The sequence below is a fragment of the Lichenostomus cassidix genome, chromosome 24 (genome assembly GCF_008360975.1).
Source record: "Lichenostomus cassidix isolate B80296 chromosome 24, HeHo_3.0, whole genome shotgun sequence".
NCBI lineage: Eukaryota > Metazoa > Chordata > Aves > Passeriformes > Meliphagidae > Lichenostomus > Lichenostomus cassidix.
In genome coordinates, this window is record NC_139504.1 from 844,840 (window position 1) to 866,392 (window position 21,553).

The window sequence follows — 21,553 nt, forward strand, 5'->3', positions numbered from 1 at the left end:
GCCAAGAGTCTGCAAATCATTCCCTGAGAGCCATGGGGATGTGGGTGAAGGAGGTGCAAAGGGAAGGGGGAATTTTTGAATTGGGACTGAGAGATGGAAGGGTCAGAAGTAGGGACAGAGAAGTTGCTCTGTTTGGCCTGGCAGTGGAATTGCATTGGGATTATCCAGAGGATGATTTGGGGATGCTTTGCAGCCTTGTCACCCTCAGCCTATGCTGCAGAGCTGCATGTGGAGGTTTATCCACGGAATCACAGGATCCATGGTTGGGAAGGTCCTTCAGTCATGGAGTCCAACCATTCCCCAGCACTGCTAGGCCACCACCAAGCCATGTCCCCAAATGCCACATCCACATGTTTGAACACTTTCAGGGATGGTGACTGCACCACTGCCCTGCAATTCTATTGACCCAACCTCCAGATTCCCACTTGGAAAAAACCCCAACGTTGGGTTGTTTGGTGTTTAAATGATGCCCATGAGTTTGGCTGGGGAGGACTGGAGTGGAACAGGAATTCCAGCCTGGAGCAGACTGGGAAGCTGCTGGGCTCACATTTCCCAGTGGCTGCAGCACTGCTTCCCTCCCTGACTCAGTGTTTTATCAGTGATACACCAACCCTGCCTGGAACAAACCCTCAGCAGAATTTTACAGGTGTAAAGGTTTATTAAATCAGGAGCTTAACGAACTTGGAGTGATGGAAAACTGCAGTGGCTAAGTTTCCACAAGACAGAGAATTCTTTGATTTTTAATGTCTGCATCCAGATAATCATGAGAACATCAAAGACTTTGCCCATGGTGTCATTTTCCCGCTGAGTTTAAATGGAAAAATTTCCACTAGGCTGTAGCGCTAAACCACTCTCAGGTGGAAGATTTCCATGGGAGGCCAACCAAGTGCAGTTTTTGGGATGGTGGTTGTTCAAGACTTTCCTTCTCCATCAAAGATGTTTTTCAGGAATACTGAAAGTACAGGAAAAAGAGCCAAAACTTTATTCAGATTTTTTGCCTCAAGTGGTTGCTTTTGTTTGTGAGACTCTTTGGCTACAAAGATGCACCTCCTTCCAAATAAATTAGAAAAATAGATTAAAAAAAGGAAAGGAAGAGGTTTATTCCTCGCCAGGGTTTACTCCAGGCCTGGCTCTTGTCTTGGCCCCGCTGTCCCATGGGATGGTTGGTGTTGTCCATGACTCACCAGTCACTGGTGCCATGGATGTGCATGACGTAACTCTGGGCTAATGTGGGATTTTCCAGCTCTTTGTTTTCCTTCCCCCCTCAAATGGGTTTTCTGCTGCTTCCCTGTCCTGTCTCAGCCTGTTGTCAGCTCGCTTTTTCATGGAGTCATAGAATCATGGAATGGTTTGGGATGGAAGGAACCTTAAAGCCCATCCCATTCCACCCCCTGCCATGGGCAGAAAAACCTTCCACTGTCCCAGGCTGCTCCAACCTGGTTTTGGACACTTCCAGGGATCCAGGGGTAGCCACAGCTTCTCTGGGCACGCTGTGCCAGGGCCTCCCCACCCTCACAAGTGAAGAATTTCCTAGGATAAAGACTTATTTAGGATTCTTTAATTCTCTCCTTACTTTTCTTTGGACTGGGATGACGGAGGGGTAATTCAGGGATGCTTTTCTCCCTCTTCCTTGCTCACCCTGGTGTGGGACTCTGCCTTCCTTCATGCCTGGAGCTGCTGAACCATTTCTCAGGCTCCAGAGCTCTGGACACACCTGGAATGCTGAAGCCCAGCAGGCTGATGTCTGGAAAGGCCTTGATGTCATCATCCAGTAGCACATTCTGGGAGTGTAGGGACACCACTTGCACCTGGCCAGCATTCCCTGCCATCGTTCCCAGTTCCATGTCCTCATGGCCGTGTTTCTCTCCTGCTTCTTTCAGACATGGAATGTGCAGATGTGCCTTTATTAACCCCCAGCAGCAAAGAAATGATGTCCCAGGCATTGAAAGCCACGTTCAGTGGCTTTGCCAAGGAGCAGCAGCGGCTGGGAATTCCCAAAGGTAAGACATGACCTCCCAGTGAGCAACCATGGTATCCATAGGGATTGTGTCCTCCTGCCAGGCTGCCCAGAATTCTCCCTGTCTGCCATCTCCTCTGTTGGTTCTCCTCAGGTGGTATTGCCTTTGGAATACCACCTGAAATTTCTTGGAAGCTTCAGCTGGAAAAATGTGGGCAAGTCACCTGCACTATATGGAGAAGCAGCAGGGGTCCTTTACCACAGGATGGTGACAGGGAGAAGCCATGGAAATTGGAGAAATGGGAGGGAGAAGGGGGTCAGAGAAGTGATGGGATTTTCAGAAGTCCCAAACACACCCGAAGCTCATTCCTTGGATGAAATGGATCCGCATTAGGGCTGATCCAAGCTGGGCATGGTGTTCCTCACACTCTGATGCCAGCAGGCTGCCAACCTCCATGGAATCAGGCTGTGCTGGTGCAGGGAAGCTGGAGCACTACCTGTGCCCTGTTTTCCTGGGAAAACTGCCTGTGGATGCTCACTGCTGGATCCCTCTGCAGACCCCCAGCAGTGGACAGAGACGCACGTGCGGGACTGGGTGATGTGGGCAGTGAACGAGTTCAGCCTGAAGGAAGTGGATTTCCAGAAGTTCTGCATGAACGGAGCTGCCCTCTGTGCCCTGGGCAAGGAGTGCTTCCTGGAGCTGGCGCCTGACTTTGTGGGAGATATCCTTTGGGAACATCTGGAGATCTTGCAGAAAGGTGAGTCCTGGAGTCTCCCATAGGAATGATTAACGTCATCCTGGCCAGCCTGGCTTGGGGCTTTCCACAGACCAGGAGGTGTTCACCTTGAGCTTGAGTCCCAGGAAAAACATCTTCCTTTTCAGCAGGATTCCAAATGGGCATCCCAATGGCAGTGGGCAAGGCAAATGCTGGCAGTGCTTGAAAGAGGCAGAGTGTTTGAGCTGCTTGGCAGGAATCCCCAGTGGGCAGGGATGCTCTGCCTGCTTGGAATCGGTGGTGGGATTTTCCAAAGTATTTTTCTTCAGCCTGTTCAGCTCCTGTTGTGAATTTTACTATTTCCTCCATTGGAACAGGGTACAGGAATACAGCCAAAATCCTACTCGAATTTCCCAGTGGCGATTGGAAGCCGCTTTGCTTTGTTCCATGTCCCCAGAAAAGGGTGTTTCATGTCCCAGAAAAATGCATTTTTTGGAGGAGAAGCCATTCCCTGCATGACAGCATCCAAGGGCATTAATTTTCAGTGACTTTGATTTTGGGTGTTGATTTTCCGTGTCTGGATGCCCAGGAACACTGGGACGGTTTCTCAGGAGCAGATCAGGAGTGGAACATCTCTACCTGAGCTATGAGCAGGAGCTGCAGCACACCTGGGCTCTTTTTCCAGCTCCTTTCTGTGCAGAGCTATTTGCTTTCCTGAAATGTTCCCTGTGCTGTCCTACTGACCCTGGTGGCAGGAAGGGGAGGGGGAGCACAGCTATTCCTTCCAGGAAACCATTGACAAATGGATGTTAATTGCCCATTACTAATTTTACTGCTACCTGTGGTTTGCAGAAGGTAAACATGGCCCTTCTCAGGCTCTGGGCAGGCCAGGCTGTTTTCCTGCTCTTGGGCTCTAAATCTGGTGTGTCCCTTTTGTTTTGCATATTTTCCATGGAGTGCTTGGATCAACACCGAGCAGTTTAACCAAACAAAGCCAAACCTTGTGGTCAGCCCAATTTCTCCTTGCAATGAACCATTGCTGCACCTTCCCACAGCCCTTCTTCCTCGGTGGCCCTGCCCATGGCTGGGAATAGGTGGTCTTCAAGATTCTTTCCAACCCAACCCATCCTTGGATTCTGTAATTCTGTAATTTTTTGGGCTGTGAGCCACTGGGGAGGATGGGATGTGCTGCAGGTACTGACTGAGGCACCAGGGCTGGGTTTGCACCTCCCTCCTGCAGATTCCCCACATATGGAGAGGAACTTGATGCTGTAAATTCACGGCAAAGTGGGAATCATTTCCATACAGACACATGGGGATTCAGACACTGCAGTATTGATGGTACAAAAAGTCTGGAACAGAGAGGAGCTTTTACAAAGAAGCTGGAAATCTTCGTGCCTGCTGCAACTTCTTCCTAAAGGCTGGAAAAGAATACAGCACAATTTCTGTGTCTCCACACTGGGAACCCAGAAATCTCTGCTCTCTGTTTGGTTTCACTGGTGACTTTGTCACTCTTGCACAAGCAGGGCCCTCGCTCCTCTGGTGGGCTCTGAACACATTTTCCAGTGAGGGATTTGGAGAGTCACACAGAGCTTCCAAGACAGAGTCAGCCTCACCCCCAGGACTGGTTTCTGTTCCCTCTGAGTCTCGGGGCTTGTGGTGCTGGGAGCTCATCTGCAGCCTTGACCAGAGTTGGGCTCTGCTGGTGTTGCACAGACAGAACAGAGCTGTCCCTGCCACGTCTCTCCCCAGTTAGGAGGAGCTGGGGGTCTCCCTCTGCACCTGGATGTTGTGTGCAAAGAGATCCAAGTGTCTGCAGGCTCAACCAGGGCTCCAGCTTGTCTCTCCATCTTCCCCACGATCATCACTGAGGGTGTTGGTGCTGGGAGTGGTGCTTAACCCCAAAGGGTTTGGCTTTACCTGTCCCTCCAGCCTGGGGTCGTGCTAGGACAGGCTGTGACCCCTCTGTCCTCTGAGCTGACACTGTCCCCTGAGAGCACTGAGTGACTCACATACCACAGGCTGCTCAGGGTTTAAAAACAGCAGATGGGAGTCTTTTCCCTACGTGGATTTGGGTATTTTCAGGCTTATTTTTCCAAATTTCTTCCTAAAATAACCTCCTCAGTTACCAGCAGTCAGCAGTGCCCAGCACTTGACTGTAAGCACAGCCGAAGGTTCTCCCTGCTCTGTGGTCACCCCCTGCCCCTTGGCAGACACCGTGGGGAGAGGAACAGAGCATTTCTCATTAGTCCTCTGTGTTTGCACAACCCCTCTTTTTGTTAGGGAATATTTTCCAGCCTGCAGTCCCCAGGGGAAAAGGCCAAATTTAGGCTCCTCGCAGGCGAACATGCGTTATCTGCACTTGGCTTCTCTGGAGCCTTGGCAGAAACAAACCCAGCCCAGAGCTGCCCGGGGGAGTTGCTTTGGTTAGAGGAAAGAAAATCTCCCATCCCAGTATCCCTGCCCACAATGCCATGCTGGAATGAGTCAGGTGTTCATGGAAAAACTGCTCAGGGTAGGGGCAGGGTGGCTTTTAGGTGGGAACGCAGATTCAGTGCAGCCCAGGAGGAGCAAAGTGCTCAGAAAAAGCCACGGGAAGCAGGGAATCCATGCTTTGATGTGCTTCATGCTCTTTCCCAGTGAGTTATGTCCATGGAAAGGCTGAAACTTGGCATTCTGCCCAAATGTACACAAAGGAATCTGTGTCAGAAGTGGGGTCAGGGGCAGTGGGACAAAGCAGTTTTGGACATGGAATGTTCTGCCTGTACCAGGTGCTGCACAGGCTGGGAACTTGCATAGATTTGGGGATAGAGGAGGTGGGTTTGGGGTGTGTTACCCACTCCCTTGCATACACCTACTGCTGGCCTAAAAATAGGGCTTTTTCAGGAAAACAATGGTCCTTGTGTGGGGAGTTTTTGCAGGAGCTCACACATGGAAGTGTGATCAGGAGCCCCCAGGAGAATGAGAGGCGACAAAGCTTGAGGCATGCAAAGAAATGATGCAGCTGGGAGTTCAGATCCACCTGGAGCCCTGACTGAGAAAGTTGTTGGGTTGGCTTGGCTTTGTTTAAATTTGGCCATACCTGCAGCAGGAATTCCCAAAGGACCACTCATGCCTCAGGTTTCTATGGGATTGCAGCTCTGAATTAATTTCTGGTGCTTTGAATGTTTAACCCAGGGAGGAGATTTTGGGAAGTTCAGGGCTCTCTGTGTCACAACAAGCCTTGCACAGCTCCGGGTGCCATCGGATGGGTGACATTTCCTTCCTTTCCTCTTTGCAGAAGAGGTGAAACCATACCCAGCAAACGGAGTGAGCACCGCATACCCCGAGTCCCGCTACACCTCAGACTACTTCATTAGTAAGTCTCAATTAGCAGTGTCAATTAGCACCATTTTCATGCCTGGAAGCTCTTCTGAGCAGTGATTTGTCTGCACCACAATTGGACTGCACTGAGCAAAGAGTGATATTGTTTTTCAAAGGGTTTGGGGTTTATTTGGAAGCCTTCTGTACTTTTTAGTGGCTGCCTTGAGTGCTAAAATCTTGTTTTTCTAGCACCATTTGTCTGAAGCTGTAGCTCAGCAGACCTTGAAAGGGACCTCAGCACACCTGAGTGTTGGGAATTGTAAAAAACTTGTTAAAAAAGGCAGAGAAAGGGGGAAGAAGGCTTAATTCTGGATTGCCAGGGAGGAGCCCAGCAAGGAAAGGGATAAGTCACCAATCTGCACTCCTGCACTTCCCATTGCCATTGCTTTGAGATGTTCTTTAAGGGCGTTGAAAATCTGGAAGGTATCTTATGAACCAGCAAAAAATCCCACTGACTTGAAGAGGAAAGATTTATATCAGGTGTGAGGGAGAAATTCTTTACTCAGAGGGTGGGGAGGCCCTGGCACAGAGTGCTCAGAGAAGCTGTGGCTGCCCCTGGATCCCTGGAAGTGTCCAAGGCCAGGTTGGAACAACCTGGGCTTGGAGCAGCCTGGGATAGTGGGAGATTTTTCTGCCCATAGCAGGGAGTGGAACTGGGTGGGCTTTAAGGTTCCTTCCAACCCAAACCACTCTGGGATTCTGTGGATTGGGATTCCAGGCTCTGGCACTGAGGAGAGGTGGCTGTGGAAGGGACTCACCTTCTCCTATCAGCAATGACACATTTTTGCCCTGTATCTCCTTTGCTGAGACTCCACTCCCCAGGGTTTTCCAGCTTTTTCCCTCTGGCAGCTCCCTTGGGAGGAATTTGGTGTAATGCACTTTGAGGATAGTTGGTGATGTCTTATTTTGCTGAATTGCTGTATTTTTCAGACCCCATCTGTGTCGCCATTGGAACCCTTCCCCAAAGCAGTGCCTAAGGGTGGGGCTGGGGGATGCTCTGGTTCACGGGGCTGGTTTTGGGTGGGATTTGACCCTCCTGTTATGCCCCCAGGTTATGGCATCGAGCACGCCCAGTGTGTGCCTCCCTCTGAGTTCTCCGAGCCCAGCTTCATCACCGAGTCCTACCAGACACTGCACCCCATCAGCTCGGAGGAGCTGCTGTCCCTCAAGTACGAGAGCGATTACCCCTCGGTGCTGCTGCGGGAGCCAGCGCAGGACTCGCTGCAGACTGACTACTTCTCCATCAAGCAGGAGGTGGTGACTCCAGACAACATGTGCATGGGCCGTGCCAGCCGAGGTAAACTGGGCTGAAAGCTGGGGTTGGCTTGGCTTCCTGCTCTTCTCACTTTCCCTCACCTGGAATGTGCTCTGCGGCCACCAAGGCCACCAGGGAGCTGTGAAGTGCTAACGCTGCCCTCTCCCAACACATGGTGGATTCCCTGGTGGCCTGGAGCCTTCCCTCCATTTCTTTTCAGGGAAAACTTGAGGAAGGTTTTCCTTTCCTCTCCTCTGCTGCCAGTTTTTACAACATCAGCAGAAATGCAGCAATTCTGGTGTTGTGCTCTGATGTCAAACCAGAGTGAAATTGAAATGAGCTTTCATGTTATCAGGGAGGACAAACTGCTGGGTGCTGGTGCAAATCCCATTTTTCAGGAGCCCTGGCAAAGCCCCACAAATTCTTCACAAGTTCTCATCAGGAATTGCTGTGCAAGGCTCTGAAGAGTTTTGTACTCTATGATTCAAAGTGTTAACCCATTATCTCCAGGGATTTAATGGCTGCTTGTTTGAAATACTCTGCTGTAGCCAATTCCTGAGCTTTGTTAGGAGGTGCAGCTGTCAGGGGCTGGGGCAGTAGCAGAGCTGAAGGACCCCCTGAATGCTCCTCTCCAAAGAGTTACAGGTACATGATGCCTGTTTGAGATGCTGCGATTTAAACACCTGAACACTTTGGAGGATTTGAGCCCAAATACCTTCCCAATTAATGTTATGGACTTGGGAATACATGGAGCCCACATGCCTGAGTGCTTTGTGATCACATCAGCAATGCCAGGCTGCGGATGGGGCTCTGTGTCTGTTCAAAGCAAAAGTTTAATGCACAGAGCTCAATGTCCCTTCCAAAGGGGATCATTATCTCCTGATTCCAGGTAGGGAACCTGAGGCACAGGGAAGAGATGTGACCTGCCTGCCATCCCCCCTGAATGGAATCCAAGTTTCCCCAGGCCCAGAATTCATTATGGTGACGTGTTGCTGTGAGCCAGGTTTGATGTGGAGCAGTTCAACCCATTTATCCAGAGAGTGGAGGATGAGCTGCCTTCCCAGGAAAGCCAGAGCTGCTTTCCAGGGCTGCATCCCACGTGCAGCTCATTTGAACTTTCTCACTCTTTTTCCAGGCTAGGAGAGCTAATTACAGGGAAGTTGTTATTAGTATTATTGTCTCTTCTTCTGAGAGAGGTGACCTGAGCCAGAAGGGCAGTGGGGTTTTAATTGTGGGTAATCATCTCTTTTTGGGGTTGTTTTTGTGACTAAATTTCAGTGGTGTCTTTCCCTTTTCTTGATCTTTTCTTCAACACAGGTGATTTCATCATTCTCACAGTGCAATGGCTCAGGAAGGCTTTTGCAACTGTACCTCGAGCTTTGACTCTGTGACAAACCTAAAAATGGTTTCAGAGGAGGGAACAGAGAGCCCTTGATGCTGTTGTTAGCAAAGCCTTGAACATTCTGGTTGCAACAGGCTCACACCAGGGCTGTGCTTCAGCTATGGAAGGGCCTTTAGGGGCACAAATCCTCCCAGAGAGGGGGAGGAAAGCTTTAATATAAAGCAGAGCCCAGTTTGTTTGTATTTATGTCCATCTTTATCTTGCACTGTCCTACAAGGTTAGTCTGACACAAAGTCAAGCCCTTCAGCATCACCTCAGGGTGAGAGGTTTCCACACAGTCACCTCCTGTGGGGGCTTTAGGAGGGAATTTTGGGGTCTCACAGGAGTTGTTTCTCCTCTGCCCTGTCAGTGCAGGCATCTGGTTGGGAAGTGGAGCTGCCAAACTCTTTTAAGACTCTCCTGAGTAAGTGCAGGGTGTGATTGTTCCAGCTAGGTGGAATTTAGCTGAATTTTCAGTGGATTGGCACAAATCACATCCCTGTCAGGTTTTTAATTCCTTTTCTGAAGGAGCCTGTGCTGCAGGACTGCTCAGGGAATTGGTTATGCCAATTAATGTACACACACTGCAGCATTGTGCTCTCCTTAGCAGGATTCAGGGAAGGATTGGAGTGCGAAATCCTCAAAAAGCGAAAAGAAAAAAGAGTTTGAAACGGGGCTGTTCCAGCAGAATGAAGCCAATGGATCCCAACTCCCAGTGATTCCAGGCCAGAAGTCAGGGCAGGGCCTGCAGTAGTTGAGTCTTTTCACAGCAAGTGCTCCTCAAACTACAACACAACAAATATTTGGGGGCGTGTGCCAGCGCCCTTCCACGCTCCCCTTCCCCCGGGATTTGCTCTCCGGGCTGAGGCTGCAGGTAGCTCTGCCAATGGAAATTTCTCCAGGAGCTCTTGCACAATCCCAGCAGCTGTTTTTAGCTGGGTTTGGGAAATGAGTGAACTTGAATGATCCTGTTATGCTCGTAGCTTGTCAGGAAAGATGTTGAGCAACTGGCAGCGTAGGGAGATCAGAGGGAGCAATTTCAGTTTGTTCTTTGGGTCCTTTTTTAGCTCTGTCTCAGTCCAGAGGCTGCACAGGCTGGCTCTGGGGGTGTAAATCAGGCCTGCTGAGGATCTGGCCTCTCGTGTTCTGGCTTTGACTAAAAATACCCCAGAGAGTAACTTTGACAGAAGCCAGCTGTGCTCACCTTACCAGAACTGGAAAAAGCTATTGGAGCTCTCAGCCATTGGTTCTCCTCCTCCATCAAACCTGCTACTGGTTGGGGATTTGGGGCTGCTTGGAACAGATGGCAGGGAAAGGCTGCTGTGTTTTGCAAACATCAAAAGTGAAGGAGCTGGGTGTGCCTGAGCAGTGTTTAAATAGGGCTGGCAGATGTGATAGGGGATTTATTGGGATCCCCCAACATCCATCAGAAGCAAGAGCAAGAAAATCATAGGAATCAGAGAATCATAGAAGGGTTTGCCTTGTGAGGGGACCTTAAAGTTGATTCCACCCTCTGCCATGAGCAGGGACACCTTCCACTATCCAAGGTGCCTCCAACCCCATCTCACCTGGCCTTGGACACTTCCAGGCAGCCACAGCTTCTCTGGGTACCCTGTGCCAGGGCCTCCCCACCCTCTGAATAAAGAGGTTCTGGAGTGGCCATGTTCAGGCCCCTGAATTCAGCCTTCAATATCTAAAGTGAATTATGTCTCTGGCATTGCCTTTTGGAAACAAGGGACCATTTCCAGTCAGCCCCAAGCCTCAGTCTTGGGCAGAGAGGCTGGATTTGGGTTTTTCCCCTGTCTCTCTCTGCCTTGCTCTTCTGCCTGAAGTTTTCCAGGGCTCAGCTCTGCTCTGAATGACAAAGGTAATAAAATTATCCCAGCTCTGGGCTGTGCTTACTCTGGAGATGGGATGTAGAGGGATAGCATCCACTGCCCTGTGCCCGCACAGTGGGCAGGTGAAGCATCCCGAGCTGGCCAGGCCTGTCTCACCTGCTCTGCCTCCCCCAGGTAAGCTGGGAGGCCAGGACTCCTTTGAGAGCATCGAGAGCTATGACAGCTGCGACCGCCTGACGCAGTCGTGGAGCAGCCAGTCCTCCTTCCAGAGCCTGCAGCGCGTCCCCTCCTACGACAGCTTCGACTCCGAGGACTACCCTGCCACCCTGCCCAGCCACAAGCCCAAGGGCACCTTCAAGGACTATGTGAGGGACCGGGCCGACATGAACAAGGACAAGCCTGTCATTCCTGCTGCTGCCCTGGCTGGCTACACAGGTAGGTTCCAATCCCTGGGAAAGACCTCCGTGCCCTGCAGCAGCTCAGAGAGCTCCTCCCCATCCTGGGGGCAGAGCCTCGGGTGCTCTGGGCTGACCCAGCTCGGGGTGGCTGCTGCAGGGGGTTCTGGGGGAGGGCTTTGGGGTGTCTTTGGGGTCAGCCAAATGCATCAGGCACCCCTGGGCTGCATCTCCTTTGAGCATCCCACATCTTGTGGGGCTGTGGGACCTGGCTGAGCGCAGGGCACTCCGTGCCTGTGCTCCATTTGGCCCTGGCTGGTTCTGGCAGGAGCTGGGTCTGGTTTGCTCCCTGAACATGAGGTGCAGAGCCCTCAGCCCCTGGGACACTGCCTGCTCTGGGGCAGGAGCAGCTGCAGCTGCAGCACTGCTGTGGGTGCTGGGCACTGATCCTCTTCCCCCTGGCATGCAGGGAGCCCTCGCTGTCTCTGTACCCTGTGTGAGGCAGGGATGGGGTGCTGCCAAAGCCATCCCAAACATTTTCCATTCACTGTGCCCGGAGAGATGAGAAGGTGATAGGCCATGGAAACTCTGGCTCTTTATGACAGCCCTTCAGCAATCTGGCATCTCTGTGGAGAGAAACTTGGTGGGATGGGGCTTCCAGCTAAAGCTGAGCTAATCCTTTCCAGCCCTTCCATGCCATGGCTTTTGCCGATGCTCTGAGGAAAACTCTGGGGCAGCCTCCTGCCAGCTGCCCTGGCTCTGCACATTCAGATCTTGCCTGCCCCAGCTGGGAGCAGCCAGTGGAAAGAGTTTGTGCAGATAAAGATCATCGCCAGGTTCGGAGCAGATCCTGAGGTGCGACTGTCCCCGAGGCTCCTCCCACGCATGGCTCATCTCATCTCATCTCAGGGCTGGTACTGAGCCTTTGTAGGGTGGGGAGAGGGGCAGGGGGGAGGGAAGGTGGGGAGATAATTTTAGGAGTGTAAAAAAGGAAGTGGTTTGTTGCTATAGCTTTAGTTAGAAAGAGAGCTCAGCCCTGCCTGCTGAATGAGACTCTACCAGGTCCATAGAAAATCGGAGTGTGCTCTGCATTCTTGAAGAGATTTGGGTTTGGGGATGTGATGGGGAGGTAGAGGAAGGACCATGACCCAGGGGCTCATTCTCTGCTGTGCTGTGGTCATCGATGTTCCTGAGAAAAGAGACCACTGAGCACAACTTGCTCTTTTTATTCCTGTTTTCATTCCTATTTTCTCCTGCCAATGCCTTTCTCCGCAGCACCTGGAAGTGCTTTGGGTGTGCAGTGTCTGGGCAGGAGTGTTGGACTCATTTGAACAGCTGGGGAAACTGAGGCACCGAGGGGCTGGCAAAACCAGGAGCATTCTTTTCCAAGCTGGATGTTTCCCTCCACTTTTGCTGTAGCTTGTGGAAAAGAGTGGAAAAGAACCACCCCCGGAGAGAGGCAAGGAGCTGAAGTCAGCAGCTGGGCACGGTGTTTTTCTAAGGAATATTAGCACCCCAAAGGCTGTCCTTGGAGCACTGCCTTTGGGAAGGGGAGACTTGCGTTCATGCGATGCCAGAGCACAATTCCAAACAACTTTGTCCTGTGTAATATTTTCCCTCGCCTCATTTCCAACCCCACTTGGAGCTGGGAAGAGAATCCCTTGGACCAGGCACTTTGGTGGGATCAATAAGTGGGAACGCCTGATTTTTTTATTTATTTTTGCATTGCTTCCCTTGAGAGGCTTTAAATGTGGAGAGAAAAACCTGGAACCATTGGGAAATCCTTGAGCTGGAGCTCTGCTTGCCTGCTCTGAAGGCTGCTGAGCAATACTCAGTGCTCAAGCCACCAGAGCCAGCTTTTGCCATTGGGAATGATCTCCAGACAGGTGACGCTGGCAGGCAGTGACTCCAGAGGTGTCCTCCAAGCCCTTTTAAAGCTCCCAGACCTTCAGCACTGGGTTTTCCATGCCAAGGGAGCCAGAGCTGGGTCGCTGTGGGAGCAGGGCCTGGGGACAGTGAGTAAACGTGTTGTGCTTCAGACTGGAGCAGAACTGGGCACTCTCCACTCTCTGGATTTGTGTCAATGCAAAAAAGCCCCACTCAGGTTGTCCAGTGAGAAGTGCTGCAGGTCTGGCCTGGGCCAGCTGAGCTCGAGGTGGGACACTCAGGCAGAGCTCAGCCCTGGCTTGGCTTTGCTGTGCGTTACTCTTGCTTTACTCGGGGGAGGAAGTGCTGTCTGGCAGCCAGATTGGAGGAACTCAGTCTGGGCTCTGCTGAGGAGGTGGAGCCTCCCCAGGAGCAGAGCAGGGCTCTGCCAGCCCAGGGACCCAAAACACTAAGACCCCAGGGTTCCATTTCCCCCTTAGGACACACGCAGCACCCACCAGGCTCCTCAGAGCTGGACGAGAGAAGCTGGGGCATCACATCCCTCATCCCCAGGGCTTTCTGTGCTGACTTTAAGGACCTGCCAGTCTTGCTCAGGTTCTTTCACCAGGCCCCATTTCTGTGGTGCCTGGGGAGGTGGCCCCAGCACATCTCTGATGGTATCTGCCCCCGAGGCGCGTTTTGGGGTGAGAAGGTGCATTTTGGCGGAAGCTCGTTTGCGTTTGATGTGCTCTTCACCCAGCTCTGAGCAGCCTTTCAGAGCCGCCTTATCTACCCCCACATCTTGACCTATTTTAACAAGTTGCCATGGCTGCTCACAGAGGGGTTGATGCGATTTTCGTATCTTTTTTTTTGAAGGAGAAATGTAACTGCTTAGGAGTGTCAGAGACTGAAACAAGGAGTTGGTGAACTTCAGTTTCCATCGTTGCAGGGAGGGCCAGCCCTGGGCACCTGGGTTTGGAGCTTGCTCCAAGCTTGGCCAGCTTGAATTTTACCTGAGGGAACAGCTGGAGCTGTGTCAGGGGAGGTTTAGGTTGGATTTTGGAAAAGGTTCTTCCCCCAGAGGGTGCTGGGCACTGCCCAGGCTCCCCAGGGAATGGACACAGCCTGAGGCTGCCAGAGCTCCAGGAGTGTTTGGACAAGTGGGGTTGTTGGGGTGTCTGTGCAAGGCCAGGAGCTGGGCTGGGTGATCCTGGTGGGTCCCTCCCAGGAGATTCTGTGATATTGAGATTCTACACTAAGCCAGATTTTATTTTCTTTGCCATGACACAGAGTGTGTCCATGAAATCTAGGCAAGCCATGGCTCAGGATGTGTGTTCACTGCTCAGCCTCACACTGGCTCAGCTGAGCTCAGTCCAAACTCCCTGGCTCAGCAGCAGAGCCGTGTTAGGTGTGAGTGGGCAGAGATCCCTCCACGCCTGAGCCCAGCTGGGCTCAAGTGAGCTCAGCTCTGCCTCCACATCACCTGGGGCTGTGCTGTAGCTGGATCTTGCAGCCTCTGATCATTCCCATTCCAGCAGCATCCTGCAGGAGCCCTGGCACCACCTGGATAAGCTCAGCTGGGTCTTTGTGCCCTGTATTGGTGTTTGCACCACGCTGACCCGCCCTTGCTGCTGCTCCCCTGCTGTTGCAGGGCCCCAGGAGGCTCAGACCTCGCTGGTTCACTGTGGCTGCTCAGCACCGAGCTGTTTTTGGGTTCCCTCGAGCAGCTGTGTGGGTTGGTAGCCAAGTTCAGGGTTTGTTTGCTCTGTGGTGGGCAGGACTGACACCCTGGGGCTTTCCATCCACAGTGTCAGTGCTGCCACGGCCCCAGAGCTGCTGCTCTACATCACTGAGCACAGCAGGGCCATCCCTTCATGTACCAGAGGGCAGGGGAGGAGAGAGGGATGGGAAAGGTGAGGTGAGGGCACAGCAAGCCCTGATCCTGCAGCTGCAAGGCTGCTTTGCCTTGGTGGTGCTGCCTGTCCTCTCCTCTGGGCTTGCTTGGGGAGCTGCTGATACCTTTAAAGTCAATGCCACCACTTAAAGAGTTAATGCTCCTTCCCAGCTGATGTCAGCCGTGACCTGAGTGTCCCTCTCAGGTTGGTGCCATCCTCCTTATCCTGCTGCCCATGAGGAATTCAGGCGGCAGTGCAGGAACAGCCTCCTCCCAGAGATGTTATCTCTCCCTGAGCACTCCTGCTCCGAGCTGGCTCTGCCCAGGCTGGATCTGTGCTATCAGCACTCAGGGCTGTGTCGTGGGGCCCGAATGTGCCTCCAAACCCTCTGCTGTGTGTGAGCTGTCTGTGGTGCAGAGCCTGCACTCCCCAGCCTCTGTTTGTCAGCGATGCTTATCTGGGACCGAGCAGTGAAAGCACAGCTGCTGTTTTGCAAGAAAGTCAAGGCGGTGCCAAGAACAGTGGGTCTCTTTCAGGACAGCTCGGCTGCTGCTGCTCTGAAGCCTCCACAGGCGAGATCCCCCTGTGCTGTGCCCATCAGCACCCAAAAATCCACCAGCAGCTGCCTTCCTGTCCCTTCTCCTGCCACGCTCCAGTGGTCTGGCTGTCTTTGCCATCCCTGCCTGTGCAGCAGCATTCCTGGGAACATCAGCATCCTGCTGCCTGCACTGCTGGAGCAGAGTGTCCATGGGGGCATCTGCAACCACAGCTCAGGAGTTTGGCAATGCAGGCACCTCCCTTCCTGTGCACAGCAACACAGCAGCTCCTCCGGCCCTGCTGGGATGCAGGGCATGGTGTTACCCTGCTCCTCCTGGGTCAGAGCCTTTCCCTACCCTTGCAGGTGACTTCAGGGTGACCACCCAGCAGCTCCTGACCACTTATGCCTCAGGCTCAGTGCCCCTCTGGCCTCCCCAGGGTGGGACCAGGGCCGGTTCAGTGGCTCCTGCCCCACCTGCCAGACGTGCAAACAAGAGCAAAGCCAGCCCCACGCGCCACTGCCCGACCGTGGCAAGCTCAGCTCTCCCCAGCACTCCTCCAGCCTGGCAGAGGTGATGGGGGGGCAGCAGCTCTGGCTGGGGCTCCTCCAGGCACCCAGCTGGTGTTGCTCAGCAGCTCATGGCCTGCAGGACCACCTTCAGGGGGATCTGGAGCTCACAAGACCCCTGGAGCTTGGCCAGATGCCTCTAGAGTCAGACTCTGAGTTCAGGGAAAGTTTGGACTGTGCTCTCAGGGAGAGGGTGGGATCCTTGGGGTTGTCCTGTGCAGGGCCAGGAGCTGCACAGGATGATCCTTATGGATCTCTCCCACTCTGGAGATTCTGTGAGCCCAGTCCTCCCAACATCTTCCTCAGAGCAGAGGAGCAGCAGGAAAGCAGCTCTGGCCTGGATTGGCCCCTGGCTGCTCCTGTAGGAACCTGTGGTCATGGCCATGGTGCGCCCTAAGGAAGGGCCTTCCTGGGTCCTTTCCTGCTTTCCTCACAGCTCATTTCGGGAGATACCTCCATCCAAGCTCCACCACTTTGCAGCGCCTGACTCCTGCAGCAGCTGGGGCAGGAGCTGGGGAGGAGCTGTGGGACCTGCTCTGACAGGGGAGTGATGCACCAGCACTCCCAACACTCTGGGGGATTTGGGGACCATGGTGCCATAGAAGGGGACAGGTAGGGTGGACAGGTGAGAGGGGCAAGGGCTGTTTTGGAGACGTTGCCAGGGCTGATTGTTTTGAGGGGTTGGAACCACAAACCGCAGAGTGCCAGCAAAGGTGCATCACTGGGGGGTTGGGAGGTGGGGTTTTTTGGTTTTGTCTTGTTTGAAAGAAAGGAAACAAAACAGGGGCCGTTGGGAGGGGTGGATGTGTAAAACCGTCTCCAGAGAGATTACAGGGTTGGGGCTGTGCCCTCCCTGTGCAGTGCCCTCCCTGTGCCATGCCCTCCCTGTGTGGTGCCCATCTGCACCAGCTGGCCAGTGCCACAGTCACTGTGCCACTGTCATGGCCCCATCCAGCAGTTTGGGATCTCAGGAGTTGGGAAGAGGTGGGGGGACCAGTTTGACCAAGGAAGGATGGCACAGGGGTGGATTGGCACCAACTCCTGTGCTCTGAGGACCCCGTGGGGGATTGATGCTGAGAAAGCCCCACTCAGCCAGCAGTTCCCAGTTCCCACTGGAGCAGCCAACTGTCATCCAGCTCAAGAGGCATATTTTTCCCCTGATGCTGCAGGATTCCTGTGGTGTGACAGTCCCTGCTGAAGGACTCTGTTCAATGCCACCGAGGCCAGACAGGGCCCCCATTGTGGGCACTAATTTTAGCAGCCCCGTGGGTGCTGGAGGTCATGGCAGGGCAGAAAGACACCCCCACCCCTCTGAGTCCTCCCCTTGTCTTTGTGCAGCAGGGGCTGTCCCCGATCCCCAGGCAGAGCTGAGTTTGCTCTGGGAAGCCCCTGGATGTGTGGTGGGAGCAGTGCCATAAAAGCTGCCTTGTGCACTTCCACCTCATGCTTGGAGCTGCAGGCTGTGGGAACAGGTGGTTGTTTTGGAATAACTGAGGTTCCATGGTGGGATACACCCACTGGCCTTGGGACTGTCTGGCTGTGTGAGCTTGTACCATGGAGTGATCCCAACATGGCATCCTGCTGGGGATTTCCAGCCCTGGCTGAGATGAGAGGAAGGGTTGGAGCAAAAGGGATGGAAAATGGGCACTGCTCCCAGCTCCTGTGGATGAGGAGGTTTGGGGTGCAGGGACAAGCCTGGCAGTTTCCTTCTTGTCCTGTGACATCGAGGGGGGTAGCATGGCTGCATGAGCCAGGAGTCACCTTGAAATCCCATGGGAAGATATTCCCTGCTCCTTGCTGGCTGCAGAATGGCTCATTAGTGAAGATGGCCCTCCCAGCACTAATTACAGCTGCACCAGACGATGCCCTGACCTCCAGCACCGTTTCCCTCCTCCCCTCTCCTCCCTGCCAGCTCTGATCCGGGCACAGGCCCAGGCATGTGCCAGGGTTTGGCTCCTGCCACCTCGCTGCCATCCTGGAGTGGTGCCACATCTGCCAGGCTCGGCTGCCTCCCCCTCGGGCAGGGAGGGGGTGTTTACAGGAGCTGGGACATGCCTGCAGCCCTGCATAAACACATTCCTCACATAATTGCCTGTCCAGCTAGAGGAATTTGGGGTTTTACGCTGTGTCCCACAGGCAGCTTGGAATAGACCTTGGGAATCCCTGTTCTAAGGATGACACCACTTCCTTGGAAATCCCAAAATACCCAGCAGAGCGGCACTGGGGGTGGTGGCAGGAGCCCTACCTTGTTTGCTGGAGAGAGGGCAAGAATTCCTGGGTTTCCTGACACCTCTCCCTGCCAGTTGGCAACCAGATGGGAACAGTGCTGGCCCCTGGTTCAGGCTTGGTGATGCTGGAACCTCCAAAGGCTCTGCAGGGCCAGGATGGCCCAGGGTGTTTTGAGGGCAGTTCCTCACCCAAGAACCTGGCACCCAGGTGCTGAATTTCCATCCATCTCATTTTGGGGAAGGAATCAACTAAAACTCCTTGTTCCTTGGTTGGTCATGAGAGAAATCGATGGGAGGAGATGGACCTGGCCTTGGACTTGTTGGGCTGTGTCTCTGTTAACCTGATTTGGGTGTTGGATGCTCCCTGGCTGTGTGTGGGGAGTTGGTGTAAGGTCAGATGGCCCAGGAGAACTCATCCCCTTGGGAATTCACCTGTGGAAGACCTCAGGCAGTCACCAAACCTTTTTCCCAGTGTTTTCCCTGCATTTAGAGCTTGCTGCTATAAATAGGCCTGAGCCTGGAGATGTGGTGGCATTTCAGGCCAGGCTCTTGGCTCTTCCCTTTCAACGAGAGGCAAAGGCGTCATCTGAATTTCCTCCCTCGTTTCGGCATGGATAATCCAACTGCATCCCTACTGGAGAGCACAGTTGTGGAGTCAACGTCTTGGCAAGCTCCCGAGGAGAGACGGGCTGGAGCCTTTCCCTGCCGAGTCCCTCCCCATTTCCAGCAGAGTGAGCCGGGAGCTCCCTGCCTTGCCCTGCCCGTGGCTGTGATAACCCCCAGGCTTGGTGCCGACAAACCCCTGGAGCAGCTCCACAGGGATAACAGGAGGGAAACAATTTGGGAAGGGCTAGATGGGACATGGCCATTCCCGTGTCCTGGAGCCAGCTCTCTCATTTCCTCCTCTCCAGCAGCTTTTGAGTCATTTTAAACTTTGTGGAGAAGGGGAGCAGCCCTCTCTTCCCTCCGTGGGTTATCCCGCAGCCACAGCTCGGACAGCATCCATTGTCATTCCTGGAAACAGGCTGGGCTCCATCCCTCTTTCTGAGTCCACAGCTCATTTATTCCCTGCTTGAAGCTTTGCTCAGTGCTGTCAGCACTGGGATTACCCCAGCCTAATCCTGTGCAATTCTTTGTGGGATAAATCATTTCCTCGCTCCCCTGGCTGTCTTGTTAGAATTATTACCATTATTAGTGATCTATTCCAAGCCAGGTTTAAACCATGGCAGGGTCTCTCCCAAAACACCTTACCCAGGGCTAAGTGCAATATTTGGGGCACGGTGGCATTTGGAAATTACTCATCAAAGAAAAGAGATTTTGGCCTTAGGGCATCTCCTCTACCTTGGATTGGGACACAACCCCAAGGAAGAGATAAGTATTTCAAAACTTCTCCATGACTCCAACCAAAACTAGCCGCAGGCTCTCACTGGGTGCATCAGGACAAATTCCTGATGGCCAAAATTTGCGATTGGAGGAAAGATGAAGACCACGGTGTGGAAGGAGGGGTGGAATGCCCATGGCATGGGATGCTCCACGTCACCTTGTGCCTTTCCAGCTGGATCAGTGGACCAGCAGCTGCAGGGAGGTTCCTTGTGGATTTGCTGAGGCCGTGCCAAGCTGGTGATGAGGCCATCCTGGGCTGGGGAGCTCTGTGTGCCCCCGCCCTCCCCACGAGCCAGCAGAACCCATTCCTGCAGCAACACGCCCTGGAAAGAGGCCAAGGAATTCTCATACCTGGGTTCCCCTTATCTCGATCAACAGCACGGAGCAAAGAGTCAAGGTCGGGAAGTGGAGTCTGCCGGAGTTCAGCCGTGGCCGGCGGCTCTTTGGCACAGAGGGATTGGTGCTGCTCCGGTGCCAAGGCAGTGACTCCTCCTGTTTGTGTGCCAGAAAAATAATCCTATTTATGTAACTCCATGTGAAGCATTCCAGGGCATGAATATTCAGCTCTTCCCGCAAATAGGAAGCTCTGTTACCTGTAGGGATTAACTCCCAGCTCAGCTCCTGCCCTGTGGGTGCTGGTGGCTTTTTTTTGACAGGAGAAAGTTTTATTTTATTCAGTGAGCACCTTTTGCATGGGAAATTTTCCCCCTCTGGGATATAAGGAGCTGTTCTTTTCCTGGCATTAATGTGCTGTGTCTCCTTTGTCTTTCTAGGCAGTGGACCCATCCAACTGTGGCAATTCCTGCTGGAGCTGCTCACTGACAAGTCCTGTCAGTCCTTCATCAGCTGGACGGGCGATGGCTGGGAATTCAAACTTTCCGACCCAGATGAGGTAAAGCGCCCTAGAATGAAGTGCACAACCCAAATTCCTCAGAAATATTGGTGTGGATAAGCCTCTCCTCCTCCCTTTGGGGCTGAGATTTGGGCAGCCACTTTGTTCTGGTCTTGGTGTGTGGGGAGCCAAGGAATCGGAGTCCAACTGAAAATTTGTTAAAGATTGGGCTGCAGTCACCCCTTGGAAGCAGGGATTTGTGTCCAAATTTGGTGGGAAGGAGCTGAAACCTTGCAGGGAGAGGAGCAGTGGCAAGGCTCTTCAGAGAGGCTGGGTACAGGTGAGGGAGGCTTTCCCCTGGTTTAGGGAACAGATGGAATATTTGTCCCCTTCCCTGACTGAGCCAGGTGGGGGTCGGTCTCTTCTGCTATGTGCAAGTGACAGCACAAGAAGAAATGGCCTCAAACTGTGCCAGGGGAGCTTTAGGTTGGATTTGAGGGAAAATGTCATGGAAAGGGCTGTCCATCCCTGGCCCAGCTGGCCAGGGCAGTGCCCAGGAAGTCCCCAGGAGGGATTTAAAAGCTGTGTGAGTATGGCAGTCGAGGACGTGGGTCAGTGCTGGGGAACAGTTGGACTCCATGATTTTAGAGGGCTTTTCCAACCTACACAATTCCATGAGTGACTGGTGTTGGACCTGGAGATCACCACATCCTGCAAGAGTGACTGGCACTGGGCCTTTGCTTGTTGTTGTCCTCTGGTTTAGAGCTGGCAGAAGGTGGAGGAGAAACCTTGGGAAAGGAGTGTAGGACTGTGGATATGAGGATATATCTGAGGATGTACCTGTTGACCACACCTCAAGTGCTGTGTCCAGTTCTGGGCATCTCAGTTTAGGAAAGGCATTGAGCTGCTCAGTGTGTCCAGAGAATGGCAACAAAACTGGTGAAGGGTCTGGAACACAAGTCCTGTGAGGAGCAGCTGAGGGAGCTGAGGCTGTTTATCCTGGAGAAGACGGCTCAGGGGAGACCTTATCACTCCCTACAGCTCCCTGACAGGAGGGGACAGCCAGGTGAGGGTTGGGCTCTGCTCCCAGGAAACCCCTGACGGGACGAGAGGACACAACCTTAAGCTGTGCCAGGGGAGGTTTAGGTTGGACATTAGGAAGAAGTTCTTCACAGAAAGGCTGATTGGGAATTGGAATGGGCTGCCCAGGGAAGTAGAGGAGTCACCATCCCTGGAGGTGTTTAAGGAAAGACTGGATGTGACACTCAGTGCCATGGTTTAGTTGATGAGGTCATAGGTTGGATTTGATGATCTCCAAGGTCTTTTCTAAGTCGATTCC

General features: G+C 53.1%; 1 protein-coding gene across 2 annotated transcripts in view; it reads left to right on the forward strand.

The window, feature by feature from the left end:
- Positions 1 to 21,553, forward strand: part of ETS1 (ETS proto-oncogene 1, transcription factor) — a 76,960-nt gene that overhangs the window by 50,504 nt on the left and 4,903 nt on the right. For both annotated transcript variants that reach the window (XM_085081834.1, XM_085081835.1), the window contains 6 exons: positions 1,881 to 2,000; positions 2,515 to 2,715; positions 5,954 to 6,031; positions 7,088 to 7,333; positions 10,685 to 10,945; positions 20,156 to 20,274. In XM_085081834.1, the coding sequence (XP_084937960.1) occupies positions 1,881 to 2,000; positions 2,515 to 2,715; positions 5,954 to 6,031; positions 7,088 to 7,333; positions 10,685 to 10,945; positions 20,156 to 20,274 (1,025 nt within the window). The remainder of the gene's footprint in view (positions 1 to 1,880; positions 2,001 to 2,514; positions 2,716 to 5,953; positions 6,032 to 7,087; positions 7,334 to 10,684; positions 10,946 to 20,155; positions 20,275 to 21,553) is intronic.